General features: G+C 40.3%; 6 protein-coding genes across 7 annotated transcripts in view; 3 read left to right on the top strand and 3 right to left on the bottom strand.

The window, feature by feature from the left end:
• The window catches only part of LOC104800100 (uncharacterized aarF domain-containing protein kinase At1g71810, chloroplastic), a 6,599-nt gene extending 1,264 nt beyond the window's left edge, over positions 1 to 5,335 (top strand). Inside the window, exons 2-20 of the mRNA XM_010522815.2 lie at positions 10 to 54; positions 193 to 231; positions 394 to 564; positions 659 to 811; positions 949 to 984; positions 1,424 to 1,467; positions 1,707 to 1,797; positions 1,947 to 2,097; positions 2,488 to 2,602; positions 2,684 to 2,733; positions 2,846 to 2,924; positions 3,123 to 3,173; positions 3,411 to 3,552; positions 3,663 to 3,707; positions 3,979 to 4,077; positions 4,162 to 4,203; positions 4,469 to 4,651; positions 4,754 to 4,876; positions 4,995 to 5,335. Of these exons, the coding sequence (XP_010521117.1) occupies positions 10 to 54; positions 193 to 231; positions 394 to 564; positions 659 to 811; positions 949 to 984; positions 1,424 to 1,467; positions 1,707 to 1,797; positions 1,947 to 2,097; positions 2,488 to 2,602; positions 2,684 to 2,733; positions 2,846 to 2,924; positions 3,123 to 3,173; positions 3,411 to 3,552; positions 3,663 to 3,707; positions 3,979 to 4,077; positions 4,162 to 4,203; positions 4,469 to 4,651; positions 4,754 to 4,876; positions 4,995 to 5,099 (1,764 nt within the window). The 3' untranslated portion in view covers positions 5,100 to 5,335. The remainder of the gene's footprint in view (positions 1 to 9; positions 55 to 192; positions 232 to 393; positions 565 to 658; positions 812 to 948; positions 985 to 1,423; positions 1,468 to 1,706; positions 1,798 to 1,946; positions 2,098 to 2,487; positions 2,603 to 2,683; positions 2,734 to 2,845; positions 2,925 to 3,122; positions 3,174 to 3,410; positions 3,553 to 3,662; positions 3,708 to 3,978; positions 4,078 to 4,161; positions 4,204 to 4,468; positions 4,652 to 4,753; positions 4,877 to 4,994) is intronic.
• A 404-nt stretch (positions 5,336 to 5,739) lies between these two features.
• Positions 5,740 to 6,789, bottom strand: LOC104800222 (cleavage stimulating factor 64-like). The gene is made up of 4 exons (XM_019200897.1): positions 6,609 to 6,789; positions 6,433 to 6,511; positions 6,148 to 6,322; positions 5,740 to 5,931 (listed from the first exon to the last, which is right to left on the bottom strand). The coding sequence occupies exons 1-4, from the start codon at positions 6,640 to 6,642 to the stop codon at positions 5,740 to 5,742; spliced, it is 480 nt and encodes a 159-aa protein (XP_019056442.1). The 5' UTR covers positions 6,643 to 6,789.
• Positions 6,790 to 6,793: 4 nt separating this feature from the next.
• LOC104800099 (cleavage stimulating factor 64) lies at positions 6,794 to 9,433 on the bottom strand. Its single transcript, XM_010522814.2, has 9 exons — positions 9,183 to 9,433; positions 9,007 to 9,085; positions 8,722 to 8,896; positions 8,472 to 8,505; positions 8,148 to 8,383; positions 7,974 to 8,051; positions 7,716 to 7,751; positions 7,172 to 7,633; positions 6,794 to 6,985 (listed from the first exon to the last, which is right to left on the bottom strand). Exons 1-9 carry the CDS (start codon positions 9,214 to 9,216, stop codon positions 6,851 to 6,853), a joined length of 1,269 nt encoding a protein of 422 aa, XP_010521116.1. The 5' UTR covers positions 9,217 to 9,433; the 3' UTR covers positions 6,794 to 6,850.
• A 382-nt stretch (positions 9,434 to 9,815) lies between these two features.
• On the bottom strand, positions 9,816 to 13,177 carry LOC104800098 (probable F-actin-capping protein subunit beta). 2 transcript variants are annotated; one of them, XM_010522813.2, is made up of 9 exons: positions 12,987 to 13,064; positions 12,615 to 12,833; positions 12,444 to 12,514; positions 11,958 to 12,071; positions 10,988 to 11,070; positions 10,822 to 10,895; positions 10,490 to 10,609; positions 10,247 to 10,342; positions 9,816 to 10,093 (listed from the first exon to the last, which is right to left on the bottom strand). In XM_010522813.2, the coding sequence occupies exons 2-9, from the start codon at positions 12,669 to 12,671 to the stop codon at positions 10,010 to 10,012; spliced, it is 699 nt and encodes a 232-aa protein (XP_010521115.1). In that variant the 5' UTR covers positions 12,672 to 12,833; positions 12,987 to 13,064; the 3' UTR covers positions 9,816 to 10,009. The 2 variants fall into 2 exon arrangements, with proteins under 2 accessions (XP_010521115.1, XP_010521114.1); XM_010522812.1 differs by lacking the exon at positions 12,615 to 12,833 and having other exon boundaries at positions 12,987 to 13,177.
• Positions 13,178 to 13,339: 162 nt separating this feature from the next.
• On the top strand, positions 13,340 to 15,227 carry LOC104800097. The gene is made up of 2 exons (XM_010522811.1): positions 13,340 to 13,781; positions 14,655 to 15,227. The coding sequence occupies exons 1-2, from the start codon at positions 13,431 to 13,433 to the stop codon at positions 14,862 to 14,864; spliced, it is 561 nt and encodes a 186-aa protein (XP_010521113.1). The 5' UTR covers positions 13,340 to 13,430; the 3' UTR covers positions 14,865 to 15,227.
• Positions 15,228 to 15,521: 294 nt separating this feature from the next.
• On the top strand, positions 15,522 to 17,396 carry LOC104800096 (ras-related protein Rab7). The gene is made up of 7 exons (XM_010522810.2): positions 15,522 to 15,797; positions 15,945 to 15,971; positions 16,080 to 16,179; positions 16,257 to 16,403; positions 16,495 to 16,575; positions 16,797 to 16,942; positions 17,019 to 17,396. Exons 1-7 carry the CDS (start codon positions 15,745 to 15,747, stop codon positions 17,080 to 17,082), a joined length of 618 nt encoding a protein of 205 aa, XP_010521112.1. The 5' UTR covers positions 15,522 to 15,744; the 3' UTR covers positions 17,083 to 17,396.
• Positions 17,397 to 18,367: the final 971 nt, after the last annotated feature.

Genomic DNA, 18,367 nt, shown 5'->3' with positions numbered 1-18,367 from the left:
TTTCCCTAGGTACGAGCCGCGCAGCTTAGGAGAATACTGGTCGAACTTGGCCCCGTATGGCTTCTCTCTTTCTCCCCGTGCCTTAAAACCTGCGATTTCTTTGAAATTTGTCTGCATGGTGGTCCTTGAGTGTGTTCTTTGGCGTTTGGTGTTCAATGCTAATGGTTTCACAATCGTTTTTGCTGGTTTTAGGCTTACGTCAAAATTGCTCAGGCTGTTTCATCTCGTCCTGTAAGCTGCTCCGATGTTCTTGTTCTTTGTCTGCTTAATGGACCTTCCATATTGTTCATTAACCACTTGGTGTCTTGAAAAATAAAAGACCGATTTGCTTTCTTTTATTATTTGGTCTCTTATCTCCTTAAGGATGTTGAACTTGACTTAATTCTCGCATAGGATTTGATACCTCCTTCGTACTTGGATGAACTCTCCCTCCTACAAGATCAGATAACTCCTTTTTCAACCGAAGTTGCTTTCAATATGATAGAAGAAGAACTTGGCCTTCCTATATATGAGCTTTTCTCTGAGATTTCCCCAGAGCCTGTTGCTGCAGCGTCCCTTGGGCAGGTGCTTTTAAGGCGGGTTCTTATTGGTTCACGGCTTATACACTTACTAACCGTTTGTTTTTGGCCATCTGCAACAATCTGATACGGGCAAACAGGTATATCAAGCTAGGCTTCGTCGGACTGGAGAGGTTGTTGCCGTTAAAGTGCAAAGACCTGGGGTGCGAGCTGCTATTTCTCTGGACATACTAATCCTACGTTTTCTAGCAGGCTTGATAAAAAAGTCGGGGAGATTCAACTCAGATCTCCAGGTATAATTAAATTTTGTTCCTCCTTCGGTGCCTACGTCGGTATACCTAGATGTTTGCGACTTTCATAAGCTTATGCTTTACCTTGATATTTGGGATTTGATGCTCAATGAAACTTAGTGTGATTGTTCCATATGCAGGCAGTCGTTGATGAGTGGGCTACAAGCCTCTTTAAGGTAAACATGGATCTAGTAACATCACAAATCAGCATCATGTTTGCATTTATATCTTTCTCTCCACTCTCAAAAACTTTATAGCAGGGAACTGCTTCCATGTCTATTATGCTTCTTTTTGCTCCCATAAAGGAGAAAGAGTGCCAGACTGTTTTTGATATGTACGAATCTATACTTTTAGGTTTTGTGGCACCAATGAAATTCAGTGACGCTGAAAAGGAGTCAATTCATTTCATCGTATATGATTATCAACTTATCATGAGAAAAGTTGATGTTAGAAATTAGAATATTTTTAATGTCTTGAAATTTTCTCTGGATTGTAGTGTCAGAGTTGTTCTCTGCCGGGCAATGAACTAACACTGCTTCATCCTAAAAAAGTTTCCTTTTTCGAGGAATTTCTTAGAGCTTTATATTGAATACAGGTAAATCACGTTGAATGCAGGAGATGGATTATATGAAAGAGGCCCAAAACGGAATAAAATTTAGGTAAAGCCTAGCCTAGCAAAACTCCTTTCTTTCTCCTACAAAAATCTTGGCTATGATGAACATATACCTCCTTGTTTCACTCACTGAGATCTTGGTCGAACCTTTCCATTCCTTTTGGTGTTCTAGTTGATAAGTCGCAGTTTTCTAACCTTTTTATTGTCTCTATGATGCATTAGTTCATCCAATATAGTAGCGTTATATAAGTCACTCCCCTAATTACATCCTATATGCTTGAATAGGCAATTGTATGGCGACATTAAAGATGTTCTGGTTCCAAAGATGTACACAGAGTACACTACCCGTAGAGTTCTTGTGATGGAATGGGTGGAGGTACGGTTACCAAAGTTTTGCAATTACATAAGTCACTATCTGTTTTGTGTTAAAGATCTCACCTTCCTTCAATAAGACTGGATAACCAGTTACCTTCCCTTATGTAGACTATCATGTTTTAAAATACTTGGCTTTCTGTGTCATTGCAGGGTCAGAAGCTTATCGAAGTTAAGGATCTTTATCTGGTCGAGGTTGGAGTTTACTGCTCATTTAATCAACTTCTGGAGTATGGATTTTACCATGCCGATCCCCACCCTGGCAACTTTTTGCGCACATATGATGGGCAACTGGCATATTTAGGTAGTTCCCAGTCTATAAAACGTTTTATGTGTTATTATGGCGCTCCTTGTATATTAGTTATTACTATTCTTGGTAGGAAAGAGAAACTTTGATATTGTTTTGTCAATACTCTCCCTGACCAAAAAATACCGAAAAACATGAAGGTTTCTTTAGCTCATTTGCTCAATGGTTTTTTTTAATGGTCCAATGTCTGGGTCTGGCTTGGTAGGCGATTGATAACTTCTCCAGCTAATAGAATGGGAACATCAGTTATTCTCTACACTTGATATGTTACATGCTGTATATTTACAAGCTCGGGTTTTATGTTTACAAGCTCAGTAAAGGTTTTACTGTCCTGTGCGAGAAATATATTGTGTGGCATATAATTCCGAACCTCTATTTTGCTATCAGATTTCGGAATGATGGGAGAATTTAAGCCAGAGTTACGTGATGGATTCATGGAAGCATGCCTTCATCTTGTAAATCGAGATTTCAATGCACTTGCTAAGGACTTTGTAACTCTCGGGTAATCTGATCATTGAATATCTATAATTCTATACCTGTTTTCCAATAGCATCTCCTATTCTTATCTACACAAATTTCTTAGGCTTCTTCCACCAACAGCAGAGAGAGCTGCTGTGACAAAGGCTTTAACAGGTTCGTTCTCGATTTCAGTTTGTAAATGAGTTTTGTTCTGTAGGTACAGGCGCTCATAATGAGACTTTAAGATGTGGGTACTTATATCTGAAAGTTCCTTCTCTTTCCTCAGATGTTTTTCAAGCTGCAGTTGCCAGTGGAGTTCGGAACATTAGCTTCAGCGACCTGATTGGCAATTTAGGAAAAACGATGTAGGTTTACTTATTGATGAATGAAATGCAACTTTAAATTTAGATTGCAGATGCTACAAAATTTTATTAAGTTCTTATCAGCCTGTGACGTAGTTGTATGGGGATGAGGCTCACTAAAAAGCACTCTGCTGGAATTTCTATCCTTTACTAGTCTATGAATTTATAAGCCATACTGACATTCTTTTGTTGATTTTTCAGGTACAGATTCAAATTCAGAATACCCCCATACTTTTCTCTTGTAATTCGAAGGTGTTTAACTTTCTAAACAACCAGCTTCTTTTCAGATCAGACAATCGTTCTTAGTTTTGATCTATTAATCTTTTCAAAATTTAGAAGTCGTATGGGTTTTGACACCGTTAACAGAATGTAGGCGAAAAGTCGAGGCTATTGCACAAGACCGTAGATTGAAGTAGTTGCTACCTTAAAAGTTTGACTATTTGCCTCCGAAAAGTTATAACCATTTTTTTATTGTTATTAATCTACCAGCTTGGCTGTTTTGGAGGGCATCGCCATCAGTATAAACCCCAACTACAAGGTTTTGGGCAGTACATACCCTTGGATCGCCAGAAAAATTTTGACTGACAGCTCGCCCCAACTTAAAAGTTCTCTGCAAAATCTTCTTTATGAGGTACGGGAACTGTCTTGTCCTTCAATCACTTTGTACTCACGTGTGGCGCTTGGTTTCTTGATGTTTCGCTTCTGAATGTTATCCTTTTTTTTTCCGTATACATCTACTAGGAAGGTGTTTTCAGGATTGATCGGCTTGAGTCGTTGCTTACTGAGGTGAGTAGTCATTTAATCCCTCGTCGAGTTTTGATTATCTATGAATTTAAAAGTTATTTGAAAAGGTGTTACATGGAGAAATCAAGATACAAACTGGATGATACAGTCTGTCAAGCAGCCAAAAAGGGGCTGAAAAATTGAACGATTCTGCACATAGTCCAAGCATAAGAAGTTTGGCTGGAAATCACGGTTGTTTTGCATTAAGGGGTTTGATTGTGCAAACAAGACAGGATAGCAAAGTTTGTTTCTTACTCTTGTTTGCTTTCTTCAGTCTCTTCGAACAGAAACATCACTAGTTCAGAACCCGGTGGTGGACACGGGTTCAAGGGTCGTCATCAAGCAAATGCTTACCTTCACTTTCACTGAGAAGGTAAATATAAGCAGAGCACTGTATGTTCCGACTTATAAAATCAACTGTTCTAAGTCAGTAATTCTTCTTGGAACTGTTGAACAGGGTTCGTTTGTAAGAGAAATACTTCTTCAAGAACTTGCTAAGGTGAGCTTTTTAAATTAACTCCCATATAGGTCTGTTTAAAAGAAGAAATTTTATCAAGAACTTTCGTTCGACATACTTTATATGGTAATTTGTTATTCTTCTCCTCTAACTGCAACTGCAAGTGTGTCATTATTCAGCGTTGCATAATTTTTGTCTATTCAACATATAGATTCTTAAGTTACATGTCTTGCCTCTGGACCATTAGTCGATTGGATTCAGCTCTTTGATAAAACATAAGGGAATTGTTTATCTTTTCTCGTTGTAGGGTATAGATGCATTTGGGTTGGCAACTTTGGACTCCTTCACTTCGGTGGCTTCTACGAGTATACCCTTTGCTGGTTCGAGGTCACGTACTTCGTTGACAGAGGAAGACCGCATAAACCTAAGAACATTCTATCGACTCATCTCACTATTCTCAGGGATGCAAGAGACAGAAAGGTTTAGCACGGTAAGAGCATACCCTTTATACACTTCCATGCACAAGCATATGCATGGAAGTGTGTAGGATTTTGCTATGCTGATACTAGTATTCGCCCAAATTTACCTGCAGGAAGAAAAACCGGTTGGTGGAAATGGAAAGGGAAGTGAGTCGCTAAAGGAAACAGCCATCGTCTTGTATCAACAACTTCCATCTGCTCAAGACGTTCTGCCAATCCTTTCAGTTTTACCCGAGGTAATTTCGAATTCACTGTAGTTTTCTTGGGAGCTTATTAGATGGGGCATGACATTAGCTGAGACGATACCTTTGTTGTTTGTTTATTGGTTCCAAAAAAAAAAATGAATGGGAAAAGCTTCCACAAGAGACGCAACAGCGGTTGATGCAGTTGCCAGGTGACTTAGTGGGAAGATTGGCCTCTCGCGCTGTGGCTCGTACCATCCGCAGGATCCTTCTGTGACGATAGAAAAGCTATCCTTTAAAAGTACAATAACAGAATCACATTCAGAAATATGGCTCAATATTCAGTCCTGTACTACCATTCGAGTTGTCCATTCGGCTCAAATATGCCCGTCCGTGTTGTTTAGGTCCAACATTTTTTTAAAAATAATTTATGTAATTTTTTCCTGTTTTTACACTATATAGTTCTGAAAAATTGTGTTTTTAAATAGTTTGTTTGAGAAAATCTATTTATCACATTTAATCTGTGATAATTATTGTTTTCATTCATTTCGACCATCCAAATCTTCCGAGATTTGCAACAATGTCAAATTTAAATCGTTGCTGAAGAAAATCAGATTATTGGGGAAGAACATGATAACGAGTAGTATAATGGATCCATTTTAGGGGAGTACAAATTCAGATGCATTGATCCACATCAATCTAAAATTTGATATAAAGGTTATGGTGCAAAACATAAAAAAAGGATCCAATACCCCCCGACTTTGGGTGAGAAGGAGTCGAAAGCAACTGATTGGGTTTACAAAGACGACACTACTTCACCTTATTCCAGGAAAATCAATGGGTATATCTTCTTCTGTTTTCCCCTATTCCGACAGTTCTCTATGACAAATTAATGCTTACACTAATTGTACAACCACTTACCATTCAGGTGACCGTTCTTGGTATGTTGATCGAGGTGCAGAACTGCAAATCAATTGAATGTCACCAACGACGCCCAGTTGTTTGCGTCTGCAGTGTATTATGGTTTGTCCAAAGGCAATTGTGATTACTAATAATTTAGTGAGAAAAAACAAACCAGTAGCAGTGGGCAATCCAGGTCCTCCATGCCCCTGAAATCCAAAGGTACCATCCTTAGTCACAAAATAAACCCTTCAGCAGTTGAACCATCACTAGCAGAGAGCAAGAAGCAATAGGTGAAACTGATGGTGTTTGCCAAACATCGCCGGAATTTTATGGTATAGCCATAGCAAAGGCACAGTAAAGGTTGAAAAAACAACTCAAAAGGCAGAAAATAAGGAATGTAAGGAAAAGAAGCGATAGGCTACCTGGTCACGATTTCTGTCAACGCCTTTGTCATTCTCTGCAAAATCAACTCTAAGTTGACGGCCATTGATCTCGTAACCTTGAAGGTTACGACGAGCACTTAGTGCTGTCTCTTCGTCCTTGTATTCGCAGAAACCATACCCTTTAGGTTTCCCAGTTTCTCTATCGATAACCAACCTGAAAGCAAAAGCAAACAGCACATCCCCCAGATTTCCCCAATTTCAAGCCCTCGTCTTATCTTAACGAAACTTTCTAAAACAAATTGGAGAGAGGTGTCAAAAGCTGACCTGAACGAGACAACAGGCCCAACCTCTCTGCAAATTTCTATGAGCTGTTCCTCTGTGGTATCATAGGGTATGTTTCCAACTGCAGAAAAATCGAAAAAACCAAAGCGCAAAGCGATTGAATGACGAACAAAGTAACAGAAAACAAAGGACAAAAGGCTGGGTAGTCGAGAGAGTACCAAAAACGCAGCGACGTTGGGAAGAAGAGGCCATGGATCAGCAACAGTGGAAGAAGAAGAAGGTGAAGCGCCGCTCCATCTTCCTCCTTGTTCGTCGTGCTTGATTGGATTGGATCCCGAGTCCTGCCACCCGACTGCTTGAGATTCTATGCGAGAGACCTTTCGTGTCAATCGTATTCGCCTTTTCGGAAGAGAGACCCGGGGTTAAATGGCTCACGCCTATGAAGGCCAAATCATCTGATCTATTCTTGCCTGAGCGATTGTTGCAGCTTTATGACCTCTTTCCGCTGCTCTGGGGGAAGCAAACTCAGCTGTTCTGGCGTCAAGTTCAGTACTTGCTGAATCAATGTGGACTGAACATTCGGGGATATATGTGTCTGCAGGCAAAAAGAGTGACAGCTGAGTCAGATTTTCCATGTAGCTTCAGGTTCAGTAACTGCCCGGTTCTTTGGTATGAAACAAAATGAACTATAGAACGGAGTTAAGCTATTGACAGACCCTTGAACAGAATTACCATCACAACAGCCTCATTATTCATAAGAACAATAATTCTGAACACTCACCAGCGGCACAGAGTTCGAAAAGGGTGGGCGAGGTAATACGGATGACTGGATAGTATTATCCGGGAGAGCAATCTGACCGCTATAGCCTAACCTAGTGGAAGCTGAAGCCAAAACTTGTGCTTGGCGTTGGAAGGGAGGGGTTTCATCTAAAAGAGAACCGGACACTTGAATTTGGGATCTCATAGTAGGGTTTGCAGAAGAAAGAACTGGAGCTCCCGAAAGGCCCAGCTGTGCTGGTTGCTGTGGAGTGCCATGTTGTGGGATCTGAACAAAGGGTTGTTTAGAAGACTGTTGTGGTATAGAAAATTGACTATGGGGAGTGCGACCCAAAGGTTGCGACCTTTGTGCCAGTGGAGGTAAACTGGGGAGGTTAGAACTGGCCACTTGATCAGATTTTTGCGTCTCTTGAACCGAAGACCCTGTCAAATGACCAGGAGCCTGAACGATATTCGGCATCTGCAACTGCAATCAAGAACAGAAATCGCTCTCTTAAAACACTGACAAGAGGGAATAACAAAGGTGTTCACAGTTAGATGAAACTAACCACTTGGGGACTCACAATACCAAGCATTATCTGTGCCTGCAACAGGAGCCAACTAAAAAGTTCACAACATTACTTTTAAATGTAGTAAGAATCGTATCGTCCTAAGAAAATAACTATAGCAGAAGGTCGAGAACTCCCATTTTATGGATATAGAGTAAAACAAATGGAAAAGCCAATTCCCTCCTACCTCCCATAAAATTATAAACATGTAAAACAAAGAGTCAAAAGATTTGGCAAGATCAGGGAGCCGGAGGGAACCTGGAAAACAGCTTTAAGCAACTGAGGCCTTGACAGCAACAACAGTCGAACTTGCTCCTTATTCTGTGTAGCCATTAACTAATGCCGAAACACAAAATGATGTTAGATAATTGATCTAGCACAGATTCAGTTTTTTTAAGAAACAAGGTAAAACATGCTGGGAGGGATCCGCACCTTAATGGAAGATATGATTTCAGTGAGCTGACTCCTAGACATCTTGGCAAGATGAAACGTCAGGGGATCACTAGCTGGAACCTGCGGAGTACTTTGTGTAGAATGCAAGCCGACTTGAGGACCACCTAGAGCACCCGCCATTATAGATGCAGCTGATATAGCAAGGTGGAGACCAATTGGCTGATGGATATTAGAGTCCCCTCGTATGGTAGCTCCTCCAATTTGACTTAGAGGCTCTATCATCCCGCAGCCGAAAAGCAACAATAAGTATGGTTTGTCCAAAGGCAATTGTGATTACTAATAATTTAGTGAGAAAAAACAAACCAGTAGCAGTGGGCAATCCAGGTCCTCCATGCCCCTGAAATCCAAAGGTACCATCCTTAGTCACAAAATAAACCCTTCAGCAGTTGAACCATCACTAGCAGAGAGCAAGAAGCAATAGGTGAAACTGATGGTGTTTGCCAAACATCGCCGGAATTTTATGGTATAGCCATAGCAAAGGCACAGTAAAGGTTGAAAAAACAACTCAAAAGGCAGAAAATAAGGAATGTAAGGAAAAGAAGCGATAGGCTACCTGGTCACGATTTCTGTCAACGCCTTTGTCATTCTCTGCAAAATCAACTCTAAGTTGACGGCCATTGATCTCGTAACCTTGAAGGTTACGACGAGCACTTAGTGCTGTCTCTTCGTCCTTGTATTCGCAGAAACCATACCCTTTAGGTTTCCCAGTTTCTCTATCGATAACCAACCTGAAAGCAAAAGCAAACAGCACATCCCCCAGATTTCCCCAATTTCAAGCCCTCGTCTTATCTTAACGAAACTTTCTAAAACAAATTGGAGAGAGGTGTCAAAAGCTGACCTGAACGAGACAACAGGCCCAACCTCTCTGCAAATTTCTATGAGCTGTTCCTCTGTGGTATCATAGGGTATGTTTCCAACTGCAGAAAAATCGAAAAAACCAAAGCGCAAAGCGATTGAATGACGAACAAAGTAACAGAAAACAAAGGACAAAAGGCTGGGTAGTCGAGAGAGTACCAAAAACGCAGCGACGTTGGGAAGAAGAGGCCATGGATCAGCAACAGTGGAAGAAGAAGAAGGTGAAGCGCCGCTCCATCTTCCTCCTTGTTCGTCGTGCTTGATTGGATTGGATCCCGAGTCCTGCCACCCGACTGCTTGAGATTCTATGCGAGAGACCTTTCGTGTCAATCGTATTCGCCTTTTTCTATGTATGAATTATAGATTTTTCTGTATATATAAACCCTAAGGTGGTTAGGCTGGTTTTTCCCAATCTTGCCCATCGTAGAGATGCCAATTAAGTCCGCAATCTTTCTTGATTGATATTTTTTACATTTTCTATTTTTTTAAATATTTGCAAGAGAATATATGCATTGTAATAAGCCCAATTGCAAAAGGAACTGATACAAGCCCATTGCAAAAGGCAGGCTTTACGGAAGGATTCATTTCACTTACTCGCATCCCAAATCAAAGGCCCATATGACAGCAGGTTGGGCTTTTAAATAGATCCTTTGTAAAAAAATTCTTTTTCGAAAAAATTTGAAAAACCGAAAATTTATTAAAAAAATTTAAAATTTTCTCAAATAAAATCGAAATAGAACCGAATATGATATAATAACCGATTGATACATATTTTTATAGAACCGAAAAAAAAATCCATAACCGGAACAAATGTCCACACCTACATTAACATGGAAAAGTGGTACGGTATTTTCTTGTTACAACACTACAGCAATTTAAATATCTCGATCCCTGAACATAAAAATTGAACACGTTGTACAAATAGAGGAGACTGACACAGAGACGTTTGGACCAAACAAGGAAAAGGGCCTACAGATTTCATAACATCAGCTGTCGGGCAATCTCATTTGTACTGCTTCTGCCGGTGGTCGTAAATTGCAAACCATTTCCCTCGTCTTCCCAAAGTAAACCTGCGCTCACAACAATCTTATTATTACAGTCTATCAAAACGATACTAACCTTCCTTCCCATCGTTTTTTCAGTTATGGTGTTACTAGATTTACTTTGGCATTCCCATAGAGGGTATAAACTTTCTAAATTGAAAAACAAGATGGAAACAGAACCTGGTCGAGTGAGTTCCTAAGTTTGCCTTCCATTTCTTCAATCATTCTGCCCATGTTGCACAGATGTCCCTCTGCTACAGCAAGCTTCATTTTCATCTAATTGCACACGTAGCAAAGGTGTTCTTTTACATTTCCAAAAATCAGGGTATCTTCTCCCTCAAAACCATGGATACTAATTGTCGGTGGAATAATTAACCGAACAAATGTTACTAGTTTCTTAAAAGTTGGAGAAGATAAACCTACCTGCCTTCTTATTGATCCAGATAAGCTGAATTTGCCTGAGGACTCATCGTCCGTGGTCAGGGATAACATAATGGTACTTGTTAAGCAGTATTGTGCCATTCCTTCTTCCTCAGGCCCAACCTATGTTCAGAACCTCCAGTGTAAGAAGCGGATCATGAATAGAGATTGTGTTAAAAAAGATGAAGAAAGACAGCAGGGGCATAAATTTGATGGATGAAGTTTGGAAGCTATAACGGTGATGTTTTGGCAAGTGTGGGTATGATGTATAATTGCATTGAAGAGGGTCATAAGTATGGCATGCATGGTACGTATGACCATGTTAAAAGAGTCACCTGTATAACATGTACAGCATCCCATGCTCCTTCCTCCAAGTATCCCCTCCGACCGTGACCTGACTTTGACCCATCTTCGAGAAATGGAAAACGGAATAATTCTCATGAATTCTTTTCTTTTACTGACTAACCTTTTGGCGATTGAGCTTAAGGAAAGTGTGTGTACCTTTCTTAATAAGGAAGCATGCTACAAAGCCTTCATTATCATCCTCCCACATGTAGACAGAAGATATACCACCTTCATAATACCTGGAAAAATAATCTTTAATCAAACTAAAGTAAAATGTTCTCCAGCATATCACTAATCTCAGTCCCCTACTTTGTCTCAGAAGCAAGATCAATCAGATATCAAAATTATTATTAGTGAAATATTCTGAGAACCGTAGCCAACATCATAGAGATTAAACACCACATGTGTGTTAGAGTCCCACATCGGAAATATGGTATCAGAACCGGACTCTGATACCAATTGATACAATTTAGACCCTAACTCCACCCCAAAAACTAGCTTTTGGGGTGAATTCTACCCATGGGCTTTGAGACTTAGTTGGGCCCACTATTGATGGGTGGGTTCTATCAAATTGGTATCAGAGCCAACCGATCCTCGGACATGCGGACGACGCGGCGAGAGAGGAACGGTCGGGAGAGGAACACAAAGGGTGCAAAGCTGCTAGCAACCGAGAAGCCGCCAGCGCCGTGGTCGTCGCTGTCTAAAGGGGGATGTATTGTTAGAGTCCCACGTCAGAAATATGTGGGAATAATTGAGTCAATATAAGACCATGGACACCCTCCCCCAACAAGCTAGCTTTTGGGGTGAGTTCTACCCATGGACTTTGAGACTTAGTTGCGCCCATTATTGATGAGTGAGTTCTATCAATTTGATACATGTTTAGCAGAATCAAAATGTAGAAATGTACTTAAACATCAAAATGTAGAAAAATATCTCCAGAAATTGAGAGAGCAAATGCCTTCTGTAGATCCATAAGATCAGCTGATAACAGAAATCATCATTCCATTATTTTTAAAACATGCTTACTCGACATTGATGTAAAAATTATTTGTGTATAGAATCCCTTTTTTACTTTAGTGCAACATAAAATTCTCAAACTCAAGATGAGGTAGGTAAAGAACCTCACTGGTCAAGGTAGATTGCAAAGATTTCATTGGCTTCAACTTCAAGCTTTCTTAATTCTGAAGATGGGTAAAGGGCATCTTCTATTGGGGGATGGTATTTATTTGACCAAGGAGATCTGCAAAACGATAAGAATATCATATAAATCTGCATATGAGAAATCTGAATGGATTTTTAAGCCCTGGTCTCCTGCGGTGTGAAAATGAATGGATGTTTAAGTCCTAGACTCCAGCAATATGACTGAGTAGACAAAACCATGGTGATGATGCAATCAACATATTACAATCTTACAGCTAATGCCCTAGAGCAACAAACTCAATTCTTCTTGATGAATTCGAGGTACCAAAGCAAAGCTCTCCTTAGTTTAGATATGCAAAGATTTGGAACTAGAACCGTATCATTCAGGAATAAAATTTACTGTAAAGATAAATGGAAAATGTAGGAAATGAGTATTATTCTTTCTACGTTGAGAGAAAGATTTAAAGAATACCTGTAAGAATCGGCATCTCTGTTATATTCGCACAAGATGAACTCCTTCCTACATTCACTATCGGGTAAGACCTGTTGCAGCACATAGTTCGTGGAAAGCTAATCTCAGACAAAACGAGTTATCACAGATTACAGTCAACTTGTACTAGTTAACACATGAAAAAGGGACTACCAAACTACACAGATGACACTGGGAGTATTTGAGAAGCCGAAGGACGTCTGAAATCATGAACTACGCAATTACTGATCCAAGGGTTAACAGTAAACAATGTCCAACGGATCCTTAGAGTCCATACAAATAATCTTCTCTGATACTCGGTATACGGCGAAACAATTGTGCACAACATTCAGATTCCAGAGACAATCGACCAACCTAAACCAGATCATGGTCCTGACGGAAGGCATTCGTGGATCCACACCGAAATCAGAACAATATAGAATAAGAGGAACAAGAGGCAAAGAAGGAGAGAAGCATCGCATTCAAATTCTCGATAAAAGAGCAAGCATGAATACAGAATATGCGAAAATGGGGAGACGGAGAGACCTGGAGAGGGAGATCGACTTGAGAGAGTAGATCAGAGGAATGGTGAGGAAGGAGGCTGAGGAGAGCGGATAGAGCTGTCTCCGAGTGTTTCGGCGGCATTCTTCTGAGTAGTCCCATCGCCGCCTCCATTTTTCTCGCCGGCCAAAGGAAACAACAAACAAGGAGGACGACCGGCGATGATTTATGGGAAAATTGATTTCTCGGTGGTTTATTATTGTTATTATTAATTATTTATTTATTTCTACTACAACCGCCCAATAACGTAAATGTGGGCTTACAGCTCCATTTCCCAGTCATCATACAAGGCCTGGCCCAAACTTTATCAGCCCATTTTACATATCCCTACAGCGCCGGTCGTTGGCGGAATAATTCGCTCTGGCGACATCTGCGAACCGGTGGACCCGCCGACGAGCGATCCGAGGGAACCGCGAATTTTTTCAAACGATGCCGGAGAGTGAGGCGAGTGAGATTGAAGAGACGACTCCGCTGCTGGACGAGTCTCAGCCCGACTCGGAACAGAGACCGCGGAGCGTGAGGACGAAGGTGCCGGAGGTGGAGATCCATCTGTATCGGTGCGGCAAGGGCCCGATCGAAGTGTTCAAGTCGAATCTCGGTGGTTGGGAGCAGGACCAGCTCGAGGTCCGAACCATCCTCGACAAGTATGGCTTCAAATCCATCTACGCCTTCAACGTTGAATCCGGTCGCGGTGCCCCGATCCGATTCCATCCGAGGAACGGCCGCTCTATGCTCCCCTACAAGGATGGTGCCGTCATTTACATCGACGGAGAACCCAAAGTAATCTTTCTCTTCTTCCCGCTTTCATGAATTATTTGGAATCGTCAAGTTTCGAATTCGGGGAGAATAGAATTGAAATTAGATGTTTTCCTATTTTGGGTTGTCTATTATCCCCTCGATCAGATTCAATTCTCGGGTATTACTTAGAATTTTGTCTATTCCGACATCGATGAACTTGCAATCAGTGTAAGGATGAACGGAAGCTACTTAATTACTTCGAATGCTGGTTGTTCGATATCAGTTCTTATCCTGGTAGTTTAGATTCTGTTTTTCATACCATCTGTAGGACGTCGACCCATGCTTCATTCGGTGCCTTAAAGCCATCGCTTAGGATTTTTTTTCTTTTCTTCAATGAATGCCCTGTTGATGGATTGCATGCATTGGTGCCGTCCGATTGAAAGGAGGGCGTTGGGCTGTGTCGTGAATGACATTGGTTTTCCTGTTCTCTGTCAATTAACATAGTTTAGAACGTGTGTGTTGTCTGGAGCCTAGCAGATCATGATGTAGGGTGCAAATCTTATAGTATGAATAACTACAGCGGTCTTTTAGTGAACTGCTATACCTTTTTGAGTTGTGTGCTCTACAGTGATATGTACTGTGGAGTTGTGTGATTTTCCATGTACCTTTTTCTTCCTTGCTAAATTTTCCTGGAATGCTATCTTCAAAATTCAGGTTATTGAATATGGGATATAATAATCTTAGCCTTTCTGATCTCGTTGTCTTGTGCTGTTTATGGTTTTGTTTGGCTTATGTCCCTGAGATTACATGTATTCATCTTGATGTATCAAAAATGGTATGGCTATATATATCTGATGGAAACGGTAGGTGTTTTCACTTGGCACTGTCTAATTTTCTCAGTCTTATCGTTTTCAGGATTCACTTCTCCAACCCATCACAAGAATCATCCTTGGGGTTGCGGTTATCACCCTCTTGATAACGTTTTTAGTGAAGGACCCTCCTGAGTGGATAAAGAAAAATGTCTCAAAGGGAAATTTTCCGCCGTGGGTGCTAGCTTGCATGGTGATCGTTTTCACACGAGCAAGGAAGAGAACCAGAGAATTCCTCAGGAAGTACGGCTGGTAATGTAACGTTATGGAGATGACAACTCTCCTTTCTTTGCTGATTTTAACCATATGAATGTATGTCTTGTGGTCTTGATCCAGCGTCTCTTCTTTAGTCGAAGAACCGTTTCCGGATTTGATCGAGTCTGATAAGTGGAATGCTGTCTTCAGGACAATGAGAGGGCAGCATTATCTGCATCTGTTGAAATCTATACTTTCTTTATTTCTATTTCTTTTTTATTGCAATGCTGTATTGGTGGGGAAAGGGATGTAATTCTCATTCGCTGCTTTTTTCTTATGCACTCCCTGTGATATGATAGATGAAAAGAAAAGGTGTACAGTTGTGAATTGTGATCCACCAAGACGTCTCAAAATGAGAATCCAACTCCAAATGTTACCCAACCCAATGGGTTAATGGTTTGCCCTTTCCTCTTCGTCTGAATGAAATCAAGACTTCTGTTCCGTAGGGGAAAAAAATGAGACAATTCTTGTGATCCCTTCTGCTTTATATTATTTTCGAAAAGATTATATAAAATATTCAAGGTGATTGTGTGTATACATACATATATGTATATATATTTGTAAAAAAGTGACTAGGAATACATACATTTTCCTAACCAGAAAAGGGAAACGGGGGTCGACTCTAATGAATGATTTCAGAGTCGGAAAACGGGACCAAAGCTTGTCGTGTCCCAAAAGCTGAGCAACCCACACGAGTCTCCCCCTCAGCCCACCACCCAATTCCCCTTTTCATTTTTCTTCCAATTTCTCTCGCCTTTTCCTTTTTCAAAAAGTCTTGCTTCTCAGAGATCGACATTGGCGCCTCCCTCTCTCTGCTTGCCTTCTAATCTGAAGACAAACGTTAGGGAGCTTTCTTTCCTTTTGAAGTTTCGGATTCAGACATGTCGATGCGAAGGCGAACTCTGCTCAAGGTCATCGTTCTAGGCGACAGCGGGTATGTTCATTAATCGTCTATCTACTTATCTGATTCGTTACTATCTTTGGATGGATTGTCCCAAACAACGCCTTGATTTGTCAAACGTGTTGTCTCATGCTTCATGCTTGTTTGGAAAATTTGCTGCTTTCCCCCCAAATTCCTCAGCGTGGGCAAGACATCTTTGATGAATCGGTATCCTCACCATATTCTCTTAGCTTGTTCTTACTTGGTGTTTTCGAAATGTTCTTTGGGATTTGTTTGTCTGGAATACTAGTGCACGCAACCTTAGCCGTAATCTAGATATGTGAATAACAAGTTCAGTCAACAGTACAAAGCCACCATCGGTGCAGATTTCGTCACCAAGGAGCTTCAGATCGACGACAGGCTGGTCACGTTGCAAGTGGGTTTCGAAACATCTCATCAATCTTTTTTATTTTCGATCCTATTACCAAACTGAACCTGGTCTATGTGCTGTAGATATGGGACACGGCTGGGCAAGAGAGGTTTCAGAGTCTGGGCGTTGCCTTCTATAGAGGTGCAGATTGCTGTGTGCTTGTTTACGATGTCAATTTCATAAAGTCCTTCGATTCTCTTGACAATTGGCACGAGGAGTTTCTTAAGCAGGTTCTTGTAGCTTTTGTGACTTGTGCACCTTTCCTTTTTTTTTTTTTTTGGTCCTCCCTTTCATCCTTTGGTGACTTTGTCATTTCAACAGGCTAATCCACCGGATCCGGAAGCATTCCCCTTTATATTGCTTGGTAACAAGATTGACATTGACGGAGGAAACAGTAGAGTGGTAAGTTGTGGTAGTGTGTCCCTGTTAGATCATCGTGAAAGTAAGACCATATGTGGAAGCGTGTTTTGCTCTGATGGATTCGAGGCTGTGATTTTCTTTGATTGATTAGCTAACAAAGAAGATGTCTGTTCGTTCAGTGGCTGAAAATTTGCAAGCAGAAACTCTAAAATGTGCTTTTCATAATAACCGATTGATTCTTGATCTTGATACAATGTGAAAAGGTCTCTGAGAAAAAAGCCAGGGAGTGGTGTGCTGCAAAAGGACGCATGCCCTATTTTGAGACGTCAGCTAAAGAAGATTATAACGTGGATTCTGGATTCTTGAGCATAGCAAAGCTTGCCTTGGCTAAAGAGCGTGAGCAGGATATGTAAGTGACTTGCAACATATGATCCATGGACATGTAGATGGAATCTAAGTTGCTAAATATGGAATGGTATTTGCAGATATTTTGAAGGGATTCCAGAGGCTGTATCAGAGACTGGGCAAGGAGGAGGGTGTGCCTGCTGACTCTAATCTTTTGGGTATCCATCCATCTTCCTCTGATGGTGAGAGGTGGGACCAAGGAACTACACTTGCTTTTTTTTTTTTTTTTTGCTTCAACTCATGCCCACAAGAGATATGTTTTATGCAATGTCTCCGAATGTAGAATTCTCTTAGTCAGTGTGTTTGATGTGTGAGAGAGACCAATCATCGGACACGAGAACTCTTTACATCAAAGATCACGTCTCTCCTTTTGTTTTGTTTTGTTTTTCTTGTAATACGTGGCAAGCACGCTGACTAAGGTTGAAGCAGGAACCCAATGGCTGCCGTTTTACGTCTCATCTCCATTACTGTATCCTTTTTATTTGTTTTCGCGTTTTGTTAATACTCCAGTGAGCATTTTTTTTTAAAAGAAGGATATTGAAAATTATGAAAAGTTTTAATTTCTATACAATTTAAATATTAATTTTTTTTCTGTTCTATCTATCTATTACTTATTATATGAATTATAGTGGGAGAAAACAATACTATAAATTCAAACTCTTTGAATGATTGAATGAGTTTTTAATATACAATATATTTTATTCTCATTAAGATTCTTAATTCCTATCGGAAATAGATGGATAAACTTAAACAAAATATGAATCACACTAATCAAATCTCTTTATAATTTTGGAAAATCTAGATTCTCCTTCATCAAATTTTTTTATGAGGAAAATCTTGACACAAATTGTAATAAAAAATCCATCTTTTATTTGGGAAACAAATCTACACCTTTAAATTTAAAAGCCGTATATGTAAACTGTAAATAACAATATTATTATCCAGGCCTTTTATGAGAAAATATTGATAAGAATCTAGATTGAAACAATCTGTAACAATAAAATGCATCTTTTATTTTGGAATCAAATCCACTTCTTTTAAAGCCAAGACTATGTAAACTGTACCTACAAATTGTAATGTATAATAATAATAACTAATATTCGATATTGAATTTCTACTTCTCTTTTTTTTTTTTTTAAAGGTTCATCAGAACTCTTAAATCAGCTAAACTTGTCCACTTTTGCACTATGTTCCCCATATTTTACGCGCTGAGTTTTTAGTTGTACGGGACGAAGACTTTGTCCGTACAAAAAAGCACCGGGAACGGAGGATTAGGAGATCAATTTAGAGATTTGATCTTATCAGAGATGGAATTCTGAACTGATCCAACGGAAGGTTAGATCACGTTTTTAACGGGGACACGTGTCCTAATTAAAGCCAACTTTCAGAACGCCTATGGGCCCACCTGACAGGTTCCATATTTAACTCG

Source organism: Tarenaya hassleriana, unplaced genomic scaffold, assembly GCF_000463585.1.
Source record: "Tarenaya hassleriana unplaced genomic scaffold, ASM46358v1 Cleome65, whole genome shotgun sequence".
NCBI lineage: Eukaryota > Viridiplantae > Streptophyta > Magnoliopsida > Brassicales > Cleomaceae > Tarenaya > Tarenaya hassleriana.
The sequence above is the reverse complement of the archived record's forward strand: the minus strand, read 5'-3'. Positions and strand labels throughout refer to the sequence as shown.